At 30.0% G+C, this 16,982-nt stretch overlaps 1 protein-coding gene across 6 annotated transcripts in view; it reads right to left on the bottom strand.

Annotated features, from left to right (window-relative positions):
* Positions 1–2,269: 2,269 nt before the first annotated feature.
* The window catches only part of FucT6 (alpha-(1,6)-fucosyltransferase 8), a 39,028-nt gene continuing 24,315 nt past the window's right edge, over positions 2,270–16,982 (bottom strand). For all 6 annotated transcript variants that reach the window (XM_076462561.1, XM_076462559.1, XM_076462560.1 and 3 more), the window contains exons 8-10: positions 16,622–16,798; positions 15,069–15,219; positions 2,270–5,676 (exon numbers count right to left, since the gene is read on the bottom strand). In XM_076462561.1, coding sequence (XP_076318676.1) covers positions 5,347–5,676; positions 15,069–15,219; positions 16,622–16,798 — 658 coding nt within the window. In that variant the 3' untranslated portion in view covers positions 2,270–5,346. The remainder of the gene's footprint in view (positions 5,677–15,068; positions 15,220–16,621; positions 16,799–16,982) is intronic.

Below are 16,982 nucleotides of genomic sequence, written 5' to 3'. Positions count from 1 at the left end.
AGAATCAACAGTATATATTGTACTTAAACACTAGTGAATCGTCTTCATCGTTGTACAGGCTGAAATTGTCCTCACGGCCATAAATTAACCAACGTGGTACCTCAATAGACAGTATATATTATTGGTTTACTATAATTCGTATACTATAAACCTCGGAAGCTATACTTGTAATTAACACTTATTAACCTGAGACTTCAGATATTTGAACAAGAACGTGAATAAATTTTGAACATTGAAAACCATTTAACTTCAGCGGATTCACACCGAACATTAGTATTTTTATGAGAACATTACATGACTTCATCGGTAGAAAATCTGACGTGTAACCAGTGAAGAAAGGGGAATACAGGGCTAACTAGCTCCATGTTAAGTTAATTGTATCAACCCGAAATTAACTCGTTCATCGTGAACCTTCGATAACATATCAAGGAAGTTCCATACCAGAAAGAAGACTCCATATTGTTTGTAAAAACTTGTCGCGGGTACGGATCCCTGTCACACCAAACATGATCGCCCTCTTAGCCGTGAGGGAGTTATTAGCCGAACCTAACTTAGCAGTGTAAGACTAGATGGAGAGAAGGCAGCTAGTCATCACCACCCACCGCCAACTCTTGGGCTACTATTTTACCAACAAATAGTGGGACTGACTGTAACATCATAACGCTCCCACGGCTAAAAGTGCGAGCATGTTTGGCGCGACAGGCATGCGAACCAGCGACCCTCGGATTACGAGTCGCACGCCTTAACCCAACTGGTCATGCCGGGCCGCCAGCAAGAAGCACTTGAGGTTTGTTTGAACCTATTAACAGCATTCAGTGCCAGATTCATAACGAGTAAGGTTGCTGTATCATGTCTTAAACTCTGTATTTTACGGCACGCAGCCTGACTCATTTTACACTTGGACATAGTTAACCAATTAAGATACAGAACATAATCTCCCGTTTTACTTTAATTAACACATTGATTCTCAAGCCTATTTTGCCGACAGTTTCCACGGTCCCACTAGTAATAAAAAATGTATATGTAGAGGTTGTGTTCCAGCCGATAAGTGGGTCATGTGGGAACCAACGTGTTAAGACTATCCAACGACTAGAAAACTTTGGCCGCGTGAAATTTACTGTAATTAAAAAATAAAAATTCATTTGAATCCATCATGTACCGAGAGCTCCCAAGTATTCTTTATTTTTGTTTCAATCAACCATATCCACCAATGTAAACAATCACATTATAAAAAATTCTGGGTGGGGCATTATGGGTAACATTAATATAATATACAACCTAGCAAAAGAAATATCCTCTTTTGCAAGCATGTGACGACACAGTATTACAAACATTTACGAGTTTAACGAGACCAATATCATAAAATTATATAGACCATCTCAGTGTTCTGGAGAATGATTTCCCAATGAAGAGAATCAAAAAAATAAAAGCATTACAACGAGTTTTAGGTTACTTTGTTGAAGATTGTTAAGCGGATGCCTCCAAAATAACGGAATTTTGACTAACAGTACTGTTCTAAATAATGAAAAACATAAATTCTGTCATACTCCAACAATGGAATCCAAAACTCACGGACATAAAAAACTAGAAACAATTCTTCTGTATTTCTCTGTCCTTTGTGACCCCATATTGCCTGATGACATACCCACGATTTGATTGTTTTTTGAATTTCGAGAAAAGCTACACAAGGACTATCTACGCTAGCCGTTCAAAATTTAGCAGTGTAAGACTAACCACCTGGCCATGCTAGGCGAAAAACCCATAAAACAACATACCTGTTATTTTCCTATCCCAGTTAAAGCCGTAACAGATAGTGTTATTGACGGGTTTTTTTATATAAATTTCACGCAAATCTACATGAAGGCTATCTGCATAAACTGGCCCAAACGTATCAGCTACACTTTTATCAACAAATAGTGGGACTGACGGTTACACTGTAACATCCCAACAACTGAGAGGGCATGTTTCGTGGAATGGGGGATTCGAACCTGTAACCGTCAGATTGCGAGCACTCCCAACCATCTGGCCATTCCAGACTAGTAGTTATGACAAGAGCTGGCATTATGAGAACTACTGTTCATCTTCTGATTTTTTTAATACTTAATCACATAAAATCAGATTTGAAGTATTGTACAATGTTATGGGTGTAATAATAAGTAGGTTGATGTTTTCAGATTTATTGTGACCAATGGATGAATCTGACTGTAACCAGTATAACCATGACGGTAAAACAAATTATTTTCATTGACATAACACACACAAAATCGTATTTTGAGATACTGAAAATGCATATATTTATTTCAGGTTTAGAATTACCTGTAATTACATGTATCTAAAAACAATTTTGTACACTAATCCTATAACAGGCATTGTGTTTTAGGTACAACATAGAGTTGGCACAATAATAAAATATTTTATATTTCTATTATAGACTAAGATAATACATAATTAGGTACTTCCACACAAGCCAACTCAAATGTTGAGATTTGTTACTGCTGTAAATGAATTATAACTTGAAAACAATGAAACGAAAATCCTTTTTATCCAAACTTTTATTCATAACTTCAGTTATTCAATAAAACACTATTGGGATGTAGGCTCAATTCAGTAAAATAGTGACTTTTTTCATGAATTTGTAAAAAAGCATGATTTTACTACATTATCTGTACTGTATTATCTAACAGAATAAGATAACCTTCAAAATTGTCCAAATTACAACTAAATTTTACCTTACTGTATTGTTTCGCTTAAAATGGCCTGACTTACAAGCACTTATCTTATTGAATTCTTTACCACAAAGTGATCTGACTTACAAGCACTTATCTTATTGAATTCTTTACCACAAAGTGATCTAACTTACAAGCACTTATCTTACTGAATCGTTTACCATAAAGTGCTTAACTTCAACCACTTATGTTTCACTGTGGACTGCTTAACTTCAACCACTTATGTTTCACTGTGGATGATGAAATACGTTAAAACAGATTTGTGTACCACAGATATACACACAGAGAAAGAAAATGTATACATTTCTGAATAATTACTTTAACACAAACCTGTAAAAGTATAAATCTAGCAAATATGTTTTAAGAAAAAACAACACACTTTAACACAAATATGTAAAAGTATAAATCTAGCAAATATGCTTTGAGAAAAAACAACAACACACCTTTACTCACTTCCTTCTCAAAATTACAGATGAAAAGGGAAAGCTTTAGGCAAAAATTACAGTCCCTACTGTGAAACACGAATAAGTTGAAACAGTCAATGTGAGTAGTGCACTTTTTACACACCCTGTGTCTTGGGCATGTTACAATAAGTAAGTCAGTGTACAAAAATGCAGGTCTGCATAAAATTAATTCTTGAACAATTAAAGCTTAATGTATTAAAGGAAATTTTAAGTATGAAGAAAATTACATTTTTGAAAGACAAACTTCAAAGCAGCTAGTAATGTCCAATTTAAACCTTCAACTTGTGATAAAAAGTTAAAAACCCTGTCTTGCACTTTTTTGAGATACAATGTTTGTTTCTGAGTTTGTCTTTTTATTACAAAGCATCAAAAACAAATATAAAAAAATAAAAATAAATTATATATGAAATGGTTTAATACTGGACCAAATAAGTTTACATAAAACGAGAAAGTTAACATTTAACAGTTGCCAAGTGGTCATCTATACAATTATTATTCTTTTAACAAAATATAATTTAGTATTTGTTTTTTGAATATTAGTGCATGCTAAATCAGCAGTTTGAATGTATAACATCTAAATACTCTACACAAGTCTGTTTTAGAATAACCAACTGAGAAACCATTAAAATAAATTGTACATAAATGGAACTTTAGAATATCAACAGACAACAAAATCCCATTTCAACATGATTACCACCATTAAAATATTTCATTGCAGAGAGATCATTTCGTGTTACACGAATATTTTTCAATGACAATTAACTGGCTCAGTTAAAAACGATTGTCTAACAAAGTATAATACATTTTTTTCTTTATGTGTACAAAAATAACACAAATCTAATATACATACATTTAAAAAAACCAAAAAACAGTAATATAAAATACACAATTATCTTTATCATGTAATGTAAGTATTAGCACTAATGTGTTTTAAAACTGCATTTCTTATTCAGTTCCTTAGGTGTTTTCAATAGTACAATAGTATTTCAACCATACTTTGTCTGGCACATACACTGCCAGTTACATGTTTCACTCAACACAAAGCTCATCAGATGGGATAGAACACAATAGAAACAATAATGGTCAAAACAACATTTATACAAGCCATTCATTACAACAGTTGTTATGGTGTGAATGCCTTTTTTGAGCTGGAAAAGCACAGTTATAATTAACTATAATTCTCATTAGACACTAGTATTAAGCCTATTTTGTTTTTAACACCTGAATCCACATTAAGTGACATGACTTGTGACTTGTGTAACATACTTTTCCATGCCACCACTGCAGGTTCAAATGGTTTTGGGAACATATTTCTACATCAAGTATTATTATTACACACATAATTACAATCATGTTTTGCAAGCTAAGAAAAGGAAATCACAACAATAAAAAATACTATTTTTGATCCTTAGACATCAGGGATGCCTAAGTAAACAAAATTTCACAGATACTTAAAAACCAAGAAGCTGCAATTTAAGTGAACCATATTTTAAAAATCCTATAATACTAGGAGGCTTGTGTCATGAGTGAACAAAACATTACAATACTGCAATACCAGAAACTGTATTAATCACAAGTAATTCAAATTTCCAATACATAAATAACAGTGTTGTTTTCCAGATACATGTAAGTGATAATTAGTCCTCACAACTTCATGCTTCTTTCAAGTATCAGATTTATTTGAAAATGTGGAAGGTGAAAATTATTGCTAAATAAATGCTTAGCTCATGAAGAAGTGCCTTAGACCTTTACAACTATTATGCAGTTTCATACTTGATGAGCAAGACTTGCAATGAAATAAGCTATAACTTTTTACAGTGATTAGTACCAAAAAGTTGATTTTCTTAAAAAAAACAAACTCCTAAGTAAGCGAAACACATACTGTCTAACCCAGAACACAAAGTCACCAAAATTGGAATTAATTATTTCTTTTAAACAAAAAGAACAGATGCTTCAATTACGATATTACAATTTATTACAAATTATTTGTCCAGTCTGTACATGCTTAAATAGTGTACTTGAAAGTATCAATGACCAGATTTTTAATATTTTTTTTTTTTTTTACTTTATCACCTATGTAAATGATATAAATGTTTAAAATAGGTAATAGAATATTTTATGGCCTCTGGTGTACTTAATTATAAAGATAATTTATATCATGAATCTGGAAGTTTTTTAACTTCTTCGTAAGTTGGAAATTCATAAAGCTGGACAACTTCCACTGTTTTATATGATGGATAAAGTCCAGACTTCTTTGTCCGGCGATTAAAACCTTTGGAGTATCCGTCCCAGTGGTTACCTGCAATACCTACAATGTCTCCCTTCTTCAGTTCAATTTCTGCAGGACTGCGAGGAATGTGGTCATAAATGGCTACTTGGTTGTGGTCACCTTGTCCGCCAAAGTAGAATACATCATCTAATGAGTGGAAGTAGCTGGAAGCATCTGGATGGTCAGTCTGCATAATTTCGTAACCTAAGCGACACACCTAAGAAAACAAAATAAACACATTAGCTGCTTAATTACCTATACTTAAAGCATTTGAAAATAATTTTACTGCATGTAATAAAGTAGTAACATTTCAGATGTAATCTTCTGGTGTATTCACTATTTCATATTAGTGGTGACCAGACATGTGATATTTGTATTCAAATACAGCTTTGGGAGTATTTGTACTCATAGTTGAATACTTTGGCATTCAATGGCATAGTATTTGTATTAACTGAATTAATTGAATGATATAGTGAATATTTAATATTACAAATTTCAGCTTGTGTAGTCGTCGAATTTCTAAACTGTCATTATCACATTCACGGTATGTTAATTTCTCTTTCAAGTACAAGCTTCAATCCCACTGGAAACTTCTGAATGAATTTAAATCAGCAGGCAATTTATCTAAATTTCTTCCTGATAACAATCTTTGCTTTCCTCATATGTCACAGCTTGTGGTCAGGAATGGCACGAAAAAAGCTGAACCCCTTTTGAAATTATTTGCCAAAGCATCAGCCATCATGTTCTAGATTAAAAAATCAATGCAAAGGAAATGAACTACCTAAGGAAGAGGCCAAAGTTCAGTTGATAACACCAACACAATGGAACTTGGAAACTGAGAGATAAAGTCTTTATTGAAGAGTACTTAGAAGTTGGATAATTTAGATACTGGTATATCAAAACTTTCTCTTCATGATCAAACTATGCTTGCAAATATAGTAACAAGACTAGCACCTTTTGAAGAGGCACTAAAAAAACTTTGTTCATGTCCATCTGACTCTGTATGATCAATAAAATGTTATCTGCTTAGTAGCAGCATTGGATCCCAGATATAAACCTGATTGGTATTTCACCAGATCTATGATTTATGAACCCAACTGAATTCTCCTGCAGTGAGACAGTTTCCTCAACTCCTACAACCATAGAACCAAAAAATCACTCTAAATTCCTCCTCTCAAAAGAAACAAGTTACATAATTTCTTTGTTGAATTCAAGAAACCAGAGGATATACATACTGACACCTACCTTGATGGTCCTTGCTTACCTGAAGAAAGTAACCCTCTAGATTAATGGAAGAAAAACTTTTTCTATCTTACTAGTCAATTGCTACCAGAATGTTCCAGCATCTGCTGCCTTTGTTGAGCATTTACTTAGCATCAGAGGCGAAAACCCTCAGACCTGATCACTGCTACATCACTGATATTTGAGAGACAAATGTTCACAAAGAACTGACAGTTATAATATCTACATCTCCTTTAAAAATATTTTTGTTCTAAATATTTGTTATTGCAATTAAAATGTTGAAATGGTATTATTTGTTAAAATGTTGGATTCCTAGAAAGTTTGTTTCATAAAATTATTCATACCTTATCATTTGCTGTTTTACAATTATTACTTATTACCTGACATAGTATTCATAATTATTACTTATTACCTGACATAGCATTCATAATTATTACTTATTACCTGACATAGTATTCATAATTATTACTTATTACCTGACATAGTATTCATAATTATTACTTATTACCTGACATAGTATTCATAATTATTACTTATTACCTGACATAGTATTCATAATTATTACTTATTACCTGACATAGTATTCATAATTATTACATTACCTGACATAGTATTCATAATTATTACTTATTACCTGACATAGTATTCATAATTATTACTTATTACCTGACATAGTATTCATAATTATTACTTATTACCTGACATAGTATTCATAATTATTACTTATTACCTGACATAGTATTCATAAGTATTACTTATTACCTGACATAGTATTCATAATTATTACTTATTACCTGACATGGTATTCATAATTATTACTTATTACCTGACATGGTATTCATAATTATTACTTATTACCTGACATAGTATTCATAATTATTACTTATTACCTGACATAGTATTCATAATTATTACTTATTACCTGACATAGTATTCATAATTATTACTTATTACCTGACATAGTATTCATGAATGGTATTCACTTATTACCTGACATAGTATTCATAATTATTACTTATTACCTGACATAGTATTCATAATTATTACTTATTACCTGACATAGTATTCATAATTATTACTTCATGCTTATTACCTGACATAGTATTCATAATTATTACTTATTACCTGACATAGTATTCATAATTATTACTTATTACCTGACATAGTATTCATAATTATTACTTATTACCTGACATAGTATTCATAATTATTACTTATTACCTGACATAGTATTCATAATTATTACTTATTACCTGACATAGTATTCATAATTATTACTTATTACCTGACATAGTATTCATAATTATTACTTATTACCTGACATAGCATTCATTATTACTTATTACCTGACATAGTATTCATAAATTACTTATTACCTGACATAGTATTCATAATTATTACTTATTACCTGACATAGTATTCATAATTATTACTTATTACCTGACATAGTATTCATAATTATTACTTATTACCTGACATAGTATTCATAATTATTACTTATTACCTGACATAGTATTCATAATTATTACTTATTACCTGACATAGTATTCATAATTATTACTTATTACCTGACATGATTCATAATTATTACTTATTACCTGACATAGTATTCATAATTATTACTTATTACCTGACATAGTATTCATAATTATTACTTATTACCTGACATAGTATTCATAATTATTACTTATTACCTGACATAGTATTCATAATTATTACTTATTACCTGACATAGTATTCATAATTATTACTTATTACCTGACATAGTATTCATAATTATTACTTATTACCTGACATAGTATTCATAATTATTACTTATTACCTGACATAGTATTCATAATTATTACTTATTACCTCATAGTATTCATAATTATTACTTATTACCTGACATAGTATTCATAATTATTACTTATTACCTGACATAGTATTCATAATTATTACTTATTACCTGACATGGTATTCATAATTATTATTACATACCTGACATAGTATTCATAATTATTACTTATTACCTGACATAGTATTCATAATTATTACTTATTACCTGACATAGTATTCATAATTATTACTTATTACCTGACATAGTATTCATACTTATTACCTGACATAGTATTCATAATTATTACTTATTACCTGACATAGTATTCATAATTATTACTTATTACCTGACATAGTATTCATAATTATTACTTATTACCTGACATAGTATTCATAATTATTACTTATTACCTGACATAGTATTCATAATTATTACTTATTACCTGACATAGTATTCATAATTATTACTTATTACCTGACATAGTATTCATAATTATTACTTATTACCTGACATAGTATTCATAATTATTATTCTTATTACCTGACATAGTATTCATAATTATTACTTATTACCTGACATAGTATTCATAATTATTACTTATTACCTGACATAGTATTCATAATTATTACTTATTACCTGACATAGTATTCATAATTATTACTTATTACCTGACATAGTATTCATAATTATTACTTATTACCTGACATAGTATTCATAATTATTACTTATTACCTGACATAGTATTCATAATTATTACTTATTACCTGACATAGTATTCATAATTATTACTTATTACCTGACATAGTATTCATAATTATTACTTATTACCTGACATAGTATTCATAATTATTACTTACCTGACATAGTATTCATAATTATTACTTTACCTGACATAGTATTCATAATTATTATTACCTGACATAGTATTCATAATTATTACTTATTACCTGACATAGTATTCATAATTATTACTTATTACCTGACATAGTATTCATAATTATTACTTATTACCTGACATAGTATTCATAATTATTATTATTACCTGACATAGTATTCATAATTATTACTTATTACCTGACATAGTATTCATAATATTACTTATTACCTGACATAGTATTCATAATTATTATTACCTGACATAGTATTCATAATTATTACTTATTACCTGACATAGTATTCATAATTATTACTTATTACCTGACATAGTTATTCATAATTATTACTTATTACCTGACATAGTATTCATAATTATTACTTATTACCTGACATAGTATTCATAATTATTACTTATTACCTGACATAGTATTCATAATTATTACTTATTACCTGACATAGTATTCATAATTATTACTTATTACCTGACATAGTATTCATAATTATTACTTATTACCTGACATAGTATTCATAATTATTACTTATTACCTGACATAGTATTCATAATTATTACTTATTACCTGACATAGTATTCATAATTATTACTTATTACCTGACATAGTATTCATACTTATTACCTGACATAGTATTCATAATTATTACTTATTACCTGACATAGTATTCATAATTATTACTTATTACCTGACATAGTATTCATAATTATTACTTATTACCTGACATAGTATTCATAATTATTACTTATTACCTGACATAGTATTCATAATTATTACCTGACATAGTATTCATAATTATTACTTATTACCTGACATAGTATTCATAATTATTACCTGACATAGTATTCATAATTATTACTTATTACCTGACATAGTATTCATAATTATTACTTATTACCTGACATAGTATTCATAATTATTACTTATTACCTGACATAGTATTCATAATTATTACTTATTACCTGACATAGTATTCATAATTATTACTTATTACCTGACATAGTATTCATAATTATTACTTATTACCTGACATAGTATTCATATTATTACCTGACATAGCATTCATAAATATAATTTTATGCAATCCTGTTTAAATACTTAGCATTTTTCCTGTACTCATTTCTCAAAAAAATAACAATTTGTATTCAATTAATGATCTCTAGTATCTGCTTTACTCTCTGCTGAAGAGTTTTCTAATTCCAAAGTACTACTTTTGGTAGTTTCTTCAATGTTTTAGTTCTATCTTTGTTGGTTTGCAAGTCAAAGTATTTTTGAGCTACCTTATGTCTTTCACATGCTGCCATTATAATAGTGATTACTGTTTTGAAAATGTAGATAAAAAAAAAGTGAGTTACCCAAGAATTACAATTATTAATTTAAAAAGGTAGTTAAAAAGAAAGTTGAAATATATGTAAGTATGACAAAAGGCTACAGACAAATATATACATGATGTTTACAAAAAGTGTAGAATGAACTCCACGATTCCATTAAACATACATGTTGTAACAGTGTTTCAATCACATTGTCATTAATTAACTTCTAACTTAAAATTTCCAGTTATTTGAAACCCTAATACATAGTGTACTTAATCAATTGGAGACTCATCTGAGATAAAATAAATTAAATGAATACTAGTTGGATAGGTTTTACAATGACTTTCAATCCCTACAGCTAGAAGAAGAAGTCCAACTTTGCCAATCAAAGTTAAGTATTGAAAATAGCTTTAAAATCTATCCAACTAGTATCAATTGTTGCAGTATTCACTTTATTTTGGTTACTTCTTACAGCAGCTCTATAAATAAACAATAATCCTGACTTTCTCCTAAAATTTTAATATCTTTACCTATACACTTGTTCAGTTTTTGTACATCCATATGATGTACACAACATGGACGAGTAATTTCACTGTTTAGGTCAACAACAAGTTATGCACATTAAAATGGCGTATATTAAAAAAAAATCAAATTTAAAAATGAAATTTATTAAAGATTATTAAAAGTAATGCACTTTCTTGTTATCTGAATTATATCCACCAAGAACTTGAAGCCATTTGTTCATCTCTTTTGAATTTGGTTTAAAAGAAATTCAAGTACATGCATTATATGTTTAGTGTTTATATAAATCTGTATATATTTAGTGAAACATTAAAAAATACCCACAGATCAGTCAAGTAAGCTGGAAAAATCTTTTAGCAATAGTCCAAACCATCTAGGGGCTAACCCCACTGACATGATCAGGTAGGTAGGTAGCAGATGAAAAAGTTTCTATTTTAGAAATTTTTGAATTGTTATACTAGAAATACCAGCAACTTTTGGAGCATATTATTAATATATGCACTTAATTTATTGTAACCAATAGTTTGAATGGTCAACTTTACATTGGGTGGTTTTTTAGCATGAATTATTTGAAAACCTTGCCAATCCCTAGTATTACCTACAGTAGTTTATAATAACTTTCAAGTAAATTAGGGTTAGTTAGCACAGATATCTCTTGAGTAACTTTGCATAAAATTCAATAACAACAGCAACACTAACATTTTATCTCTGAAGTACTGCTAATTACCTGTGGTTCTATTTTATCCAAAGTTACCACTAGAGCTGGGCAGTTTAATAAGTTTCCTATGAGCAGCAATTATATTGATTATTGTCTTATAAATTAATCAGTTAATCATATCATGATCAAATGAATTAATCAAAATTACAATTAAACTGATTTTCATGCACATGTCATCAAAATATTAACACCAAACTTGTTTACCATGTCTGTTATGTAAAATCTAGTTATAATGCCAAGGCTGCTTACCACAGTCACTAATTTCATATTACTGTCTAAATGGAGGTAAGTGGCCAACAGTGGCTGCTGCCAACATGCTTTTAGATTGTACTACCATGGTAAGATGAATGCTGTATTGACAAACCAATAAAATGTTATATTAGTGGGACTGTAAAATGATCAGTTAACAAATGCTACTGACTGAGCAGCTCTGAATATGCAAGTCACAACCATAGTCAACCTAAAATTATGGTTGAATAGCTCATTTCAGAATTAGTGCTGGCCTATTAGTAGAATTCACTAATCAGTTAATCACTGGTATCATCAAATAGAATAAATTCAACTGATTGTCACAAGAGACTATCCTCTTATTTTCAAGTTGTTTTTGGTTTTTAAAAGACATTTTCCAACTACCTTTCATTTAATATGAGAAACTTTCAGGTAAAACAATACAGAATTAAATTACTTAAGTCCTGAACTGTTGTATGTGAAAATGTGTTGTACATACGATGTAGTAAGTAGAAAGCCTATAATGAATAAAAAATGCAATTAACACTGTGCTGGTGATATTTCACAAGACTAGTGTGCTAGAACTAGTAAAGATTCTCATCACAGTGTGCGATATATAATTCAATAAAAACAAATTCGAGTCAATCTTACTACTTGGTAGAAAAACTTGTGATGACACTGGAGGTCATCTTTGTAGACTTTAAATTGATTTTAAAATGAATCTTGAAGTTTTTACAAGAACCATCATTGTAGTATTAAGAAAAAACTGATCACAGACAGTTCAGAATTTTTTCTAATTCTATAATCTGTATGAAAATCATTAAAGTATTTATCAATATCAAAATATAAAGTGCAAGATTTAAGCAAAAAAACTGTTAATGCAGATAATAATTCCAAAAGAATACTCAGAATAGTTAATATATTTACATTTTACAGTATAGGCTGGGTGAAAATATAGAAGCATGAGCATACTGAGTAATTAATAATTTAAAGATTAATATACTGAACAGGATTTCAGAGACTTTTGTTTTCCACTTTCAATGCTTCCTATATAGCTAGGGCTAATTCTAATTAATGTGTCGTCTTGCTTATCTAAGTAGGTTAATGACTTAATGGTAGCATATAGAGTTAGGACTGTTTAGTCCATTTCTAGTAATTTCTCAAACTCGGTTAAATAAGCAAACTATACAGCAATAACATTTTTTATTTGGCAAATAACAAATATTAATTTGTTGCAACTGTTTTTTATTAAAGCAATCTTAAATAACACTAGTTATGTTTGTAATAAGTAAGTGATACAATTACAATTAAATTATCATTATTTATACATAAAATATCAACAGTAACAGTAGGTAACTGACTTGTTACAGCTACACCCTCAAATTCATGACTTGTGTACAACTCATTCATACTACTACACATGTTAAAATTACATTACAGAATTAAACATGTATTTACAAGTGCACAACAAAGCACTAATCTTTGGAAAAATAAATTTATATCAATCCAGTTTCTTAAAACGTTGGCTAGTGACAAATGGTGTATGAAATACTGTTATACTATAGAACACAAGTACACAAAATCAACAATTATAATTAACAAGCACATTTTGGTACTAATATGACACATCTTTCCCTGACCATCATTAGCATGATTGTGTTAATTACTTTTCTTAGTCTCCAAAATTGGAAATCTAATTTTGCTGCAGGAAGAACTGCAAATGAAACCTTGACTAAACATTAAAAATGTGCAGTTTATTTAAATATTGGCTAGAACTGTGTTTTAAAGTACATTTGTATTAAACCATGTTTGTGCAGTGATTTAGTTTTCATTAACAAGACTAATTTATTTTATCTTCCATATGCTACACCCATTTCCACATTTACCAATCTGGGGTGCATTTGCACTGGAAGTTAAAAGCAACAGTATTGTGGTAAACTAGCTAACACAGTAACTTGAAATGAAGAACTTTACTGTAGCTGAAGAAAAAGTGTTTTTTTTTTTAACTATTTTATTATGTACGTTGCAGGATTGAAAGCTATACCATCACTAGGTTGACCATCCTTTTGCTGCCATCTATGTGATGGTGGTCCATCTTCAATTTCTGGTTGAAACAAACATCAGTTACTTTATCCAACTTCTCTTCAAATTATTTAACTTTTTTGCTGTCTTTTACATTACCTATATTTCCTTCTCCAAACCCTTGATTAATAGCTCTATGAGATGTACTCATATTCTGATTCAATCTTGGAGTGAGAAGTACCATAAGTATAACCTTTACTTACCTGTAAATACTGACAACTGGCATTCCTAAAATTGTTTCTAGAATATTCTGAAAATGAAGCTTTATAGTTTACCTGCAAATTAAAGAAGTTAGATCAAAGATTTAAAGATATAGTGCAAATGCAACCCACAAGCTGGAAGGATATGGATTTCTAGTTATAAGGAAGCCACTGTATCAGTTCTACTCTGACTCAACATGGGCTGAGTGGTTGGTATACATTTGAAATGTAGCAGAAACTACAGGTGTTATATGGAAGATCAAACACTGTTTTAGTAGGGCTAGTTTAAAGCCAAAATCAAGTACTTAAAAACAATATAAAGTCACTGCTTTCCATTTGTTAAATTGCAACAAGTAACTATGTAACTGTGTTGAACATTGGGTAAATTAGATGCCACTATGTGATTGTTCATATCAAATCTTGCTTAATTTTGCATACCATAAAAAATTATTCAAAAGCATATAATAGTAGATTACTACGCTTTAGAAAGGTATAACTTAGAAGGTACATAAAATATAGAGAAACTTCAAAATAAAATTTACTTAAAAAATAAAAAAGGAAAAGTAAATTTTTTCACTTCATTAAAAGAACACCTTACCTGAGAAGAAAATGTACACACTAAGTAGTCACATTTGGATAGGAAGTGAATATCCATAATGATGCCTTTTAAAGCTTCTGACGAGTAACGAGTTCCAATGGCAGCACTCTTAGCTATGGCTGGGTCACCAAAGAAAGTGTATTTGGGAAACCTGAGGAGGAAGGAAATAGTATAGTGGGTAAACATTTTTTCTTTAAGAACCTATCTTGAGCTAAGACAGTTTTACTTTTCTAACAGGGAAGTTGACCTTTGTAATGGATTCAGTTAATAGTTTGATTTAGTGTATGGGTTGCCAAATATGGATATACAGATTTTTTTTTTTTTTAATTTTATGTTATGCTGGATTACAAATAAACATATGTACTGTAAGCTATGAGCATAATTTAACAAACCTGCATGATTAAAGATCATGTTTCTTCCTGTTGGTTACATACATTTGACAACAGAAGGCTAAGACTCAGTGTGACCTTATCTATACAGCATAATCCTCTAAGTGTATACAAAATGTTATCTAGGCATGATGGGAGTAGGTTTTTTAGGGTTAGCTAACCCAAGTCTGGCATCAAATTTTGTGTTTATGGTCCACCATTGAGGATCTTGAGGACACCATTTTTTTTAACAGTGTTCATACCTCTACCCACAAGCTAGTGGGTAACACACATGCATAGGTACTATATGAGCAAGTGACCCAATGAGGTTTTGTTTACCTATCTCTGTATCATGATCAAGGGTGTACTTGACAGTGTTTGGGAAACATTTCAAGTCTGTAGAAATTTGTCAAATAGTCTAACCAGTATCATGTAAAGGTTTTATGTGAACTCTGTATTTTACTGACAATTATCTACAGTTTTTGGGCTACAGAATGACAACAAAATGTAATACATAGTGTTAAACACTGTTTTTTATCAAGGTTTATTTGTGGAGTGGTATTAAACTGATTTCTTCCAACATATACTGGTACCATATGCTAGCTCTAATGGTTTCTTTCTACATAGTTAAGAGACACTGCATGGGGTACAACAACTCTTATTTCAGACACTAAATTTGATCAGCATGTTGATTCAAGCAGAACCCTTATGACATGCTCCGAGTACAAGTATATGGGAATCATAAAGCACGATAAGTATTCCCACTCTAGCTCTTAATTGTCAACAGAGATAAGTGAAAACATTACCATAGTTTGACATTTACATTCTATAATGACATTGAAGAATTAGCTACATAAAATGGAAAATAAGACAAAATATTCTCTTGTCCTAATACTTTTGCACAGTACACACACACACACACAGTTACATTTATATCACACATTCTTGCCCAACTTTGATCTAAGTTAATTATTAATATTCCAGCATTTTATAAAATAGATATGCAAATATGGATCCTGTGAAACTGATGCTATACAGTAAAAATTTTGAAAATAAGTTTTCTAAAAAACATTTACTTTTCTCATTATTACACTGAAAATTTTCAAACAGCAACAGTCATCATACCTAAAACTCAAACATCCAATGGGTTCTTACATGTTAAGCATATATATTCTGATAACATACTTTTTTCGACTCTCCTCTAACAGTTTAGGATCATCTGTTGCAAGAAACACTCGCCTCTCTTCAACCGACTGTTTTAGTTCTAGCTGCTTGTAATAATCTTCTACAAATTCCATGTACTCTTCTATCCCATGGAAAGCTGCCTCTGTTCCTACTTTGTCTGTACGTCGCACGTGTACTCTGCAGAAACAAATAAATATTACAAATGTGTCAAGTAATATTTAGTCAAATTACAAAAAACTACAAAAATTTTTTTAAGCATCATACTAAAGCTAAACTCTAAAAAACCTTAACCATATTTAAGAGCAAATACTAGATGATAAAAATAAAGCTAAATATTCAATTAAGTTAATATTATGATTAA

The sequence above is a fragment of the Tachypleus tridentatus genome, chromosome 10, assembly GCF_004210375.1.
Source record: "Tachypleus tridentatus isolate NWPU-2018 chromosome 10, ASM421037v1, whole genome shotgun sequence".
Classification (NCBI taxonomy): domain Eukaryota; kingdom Metazoa; phylum Arthropoda; class Merostomata; order Xiphosura; family Limulidae; genus Tachypleus; species Tachypleus tridentatus.
Note: the sequence above shows the minus strand (reverse complement) of the source record. Positions and strands in the feature narration are given on the sequence as shown.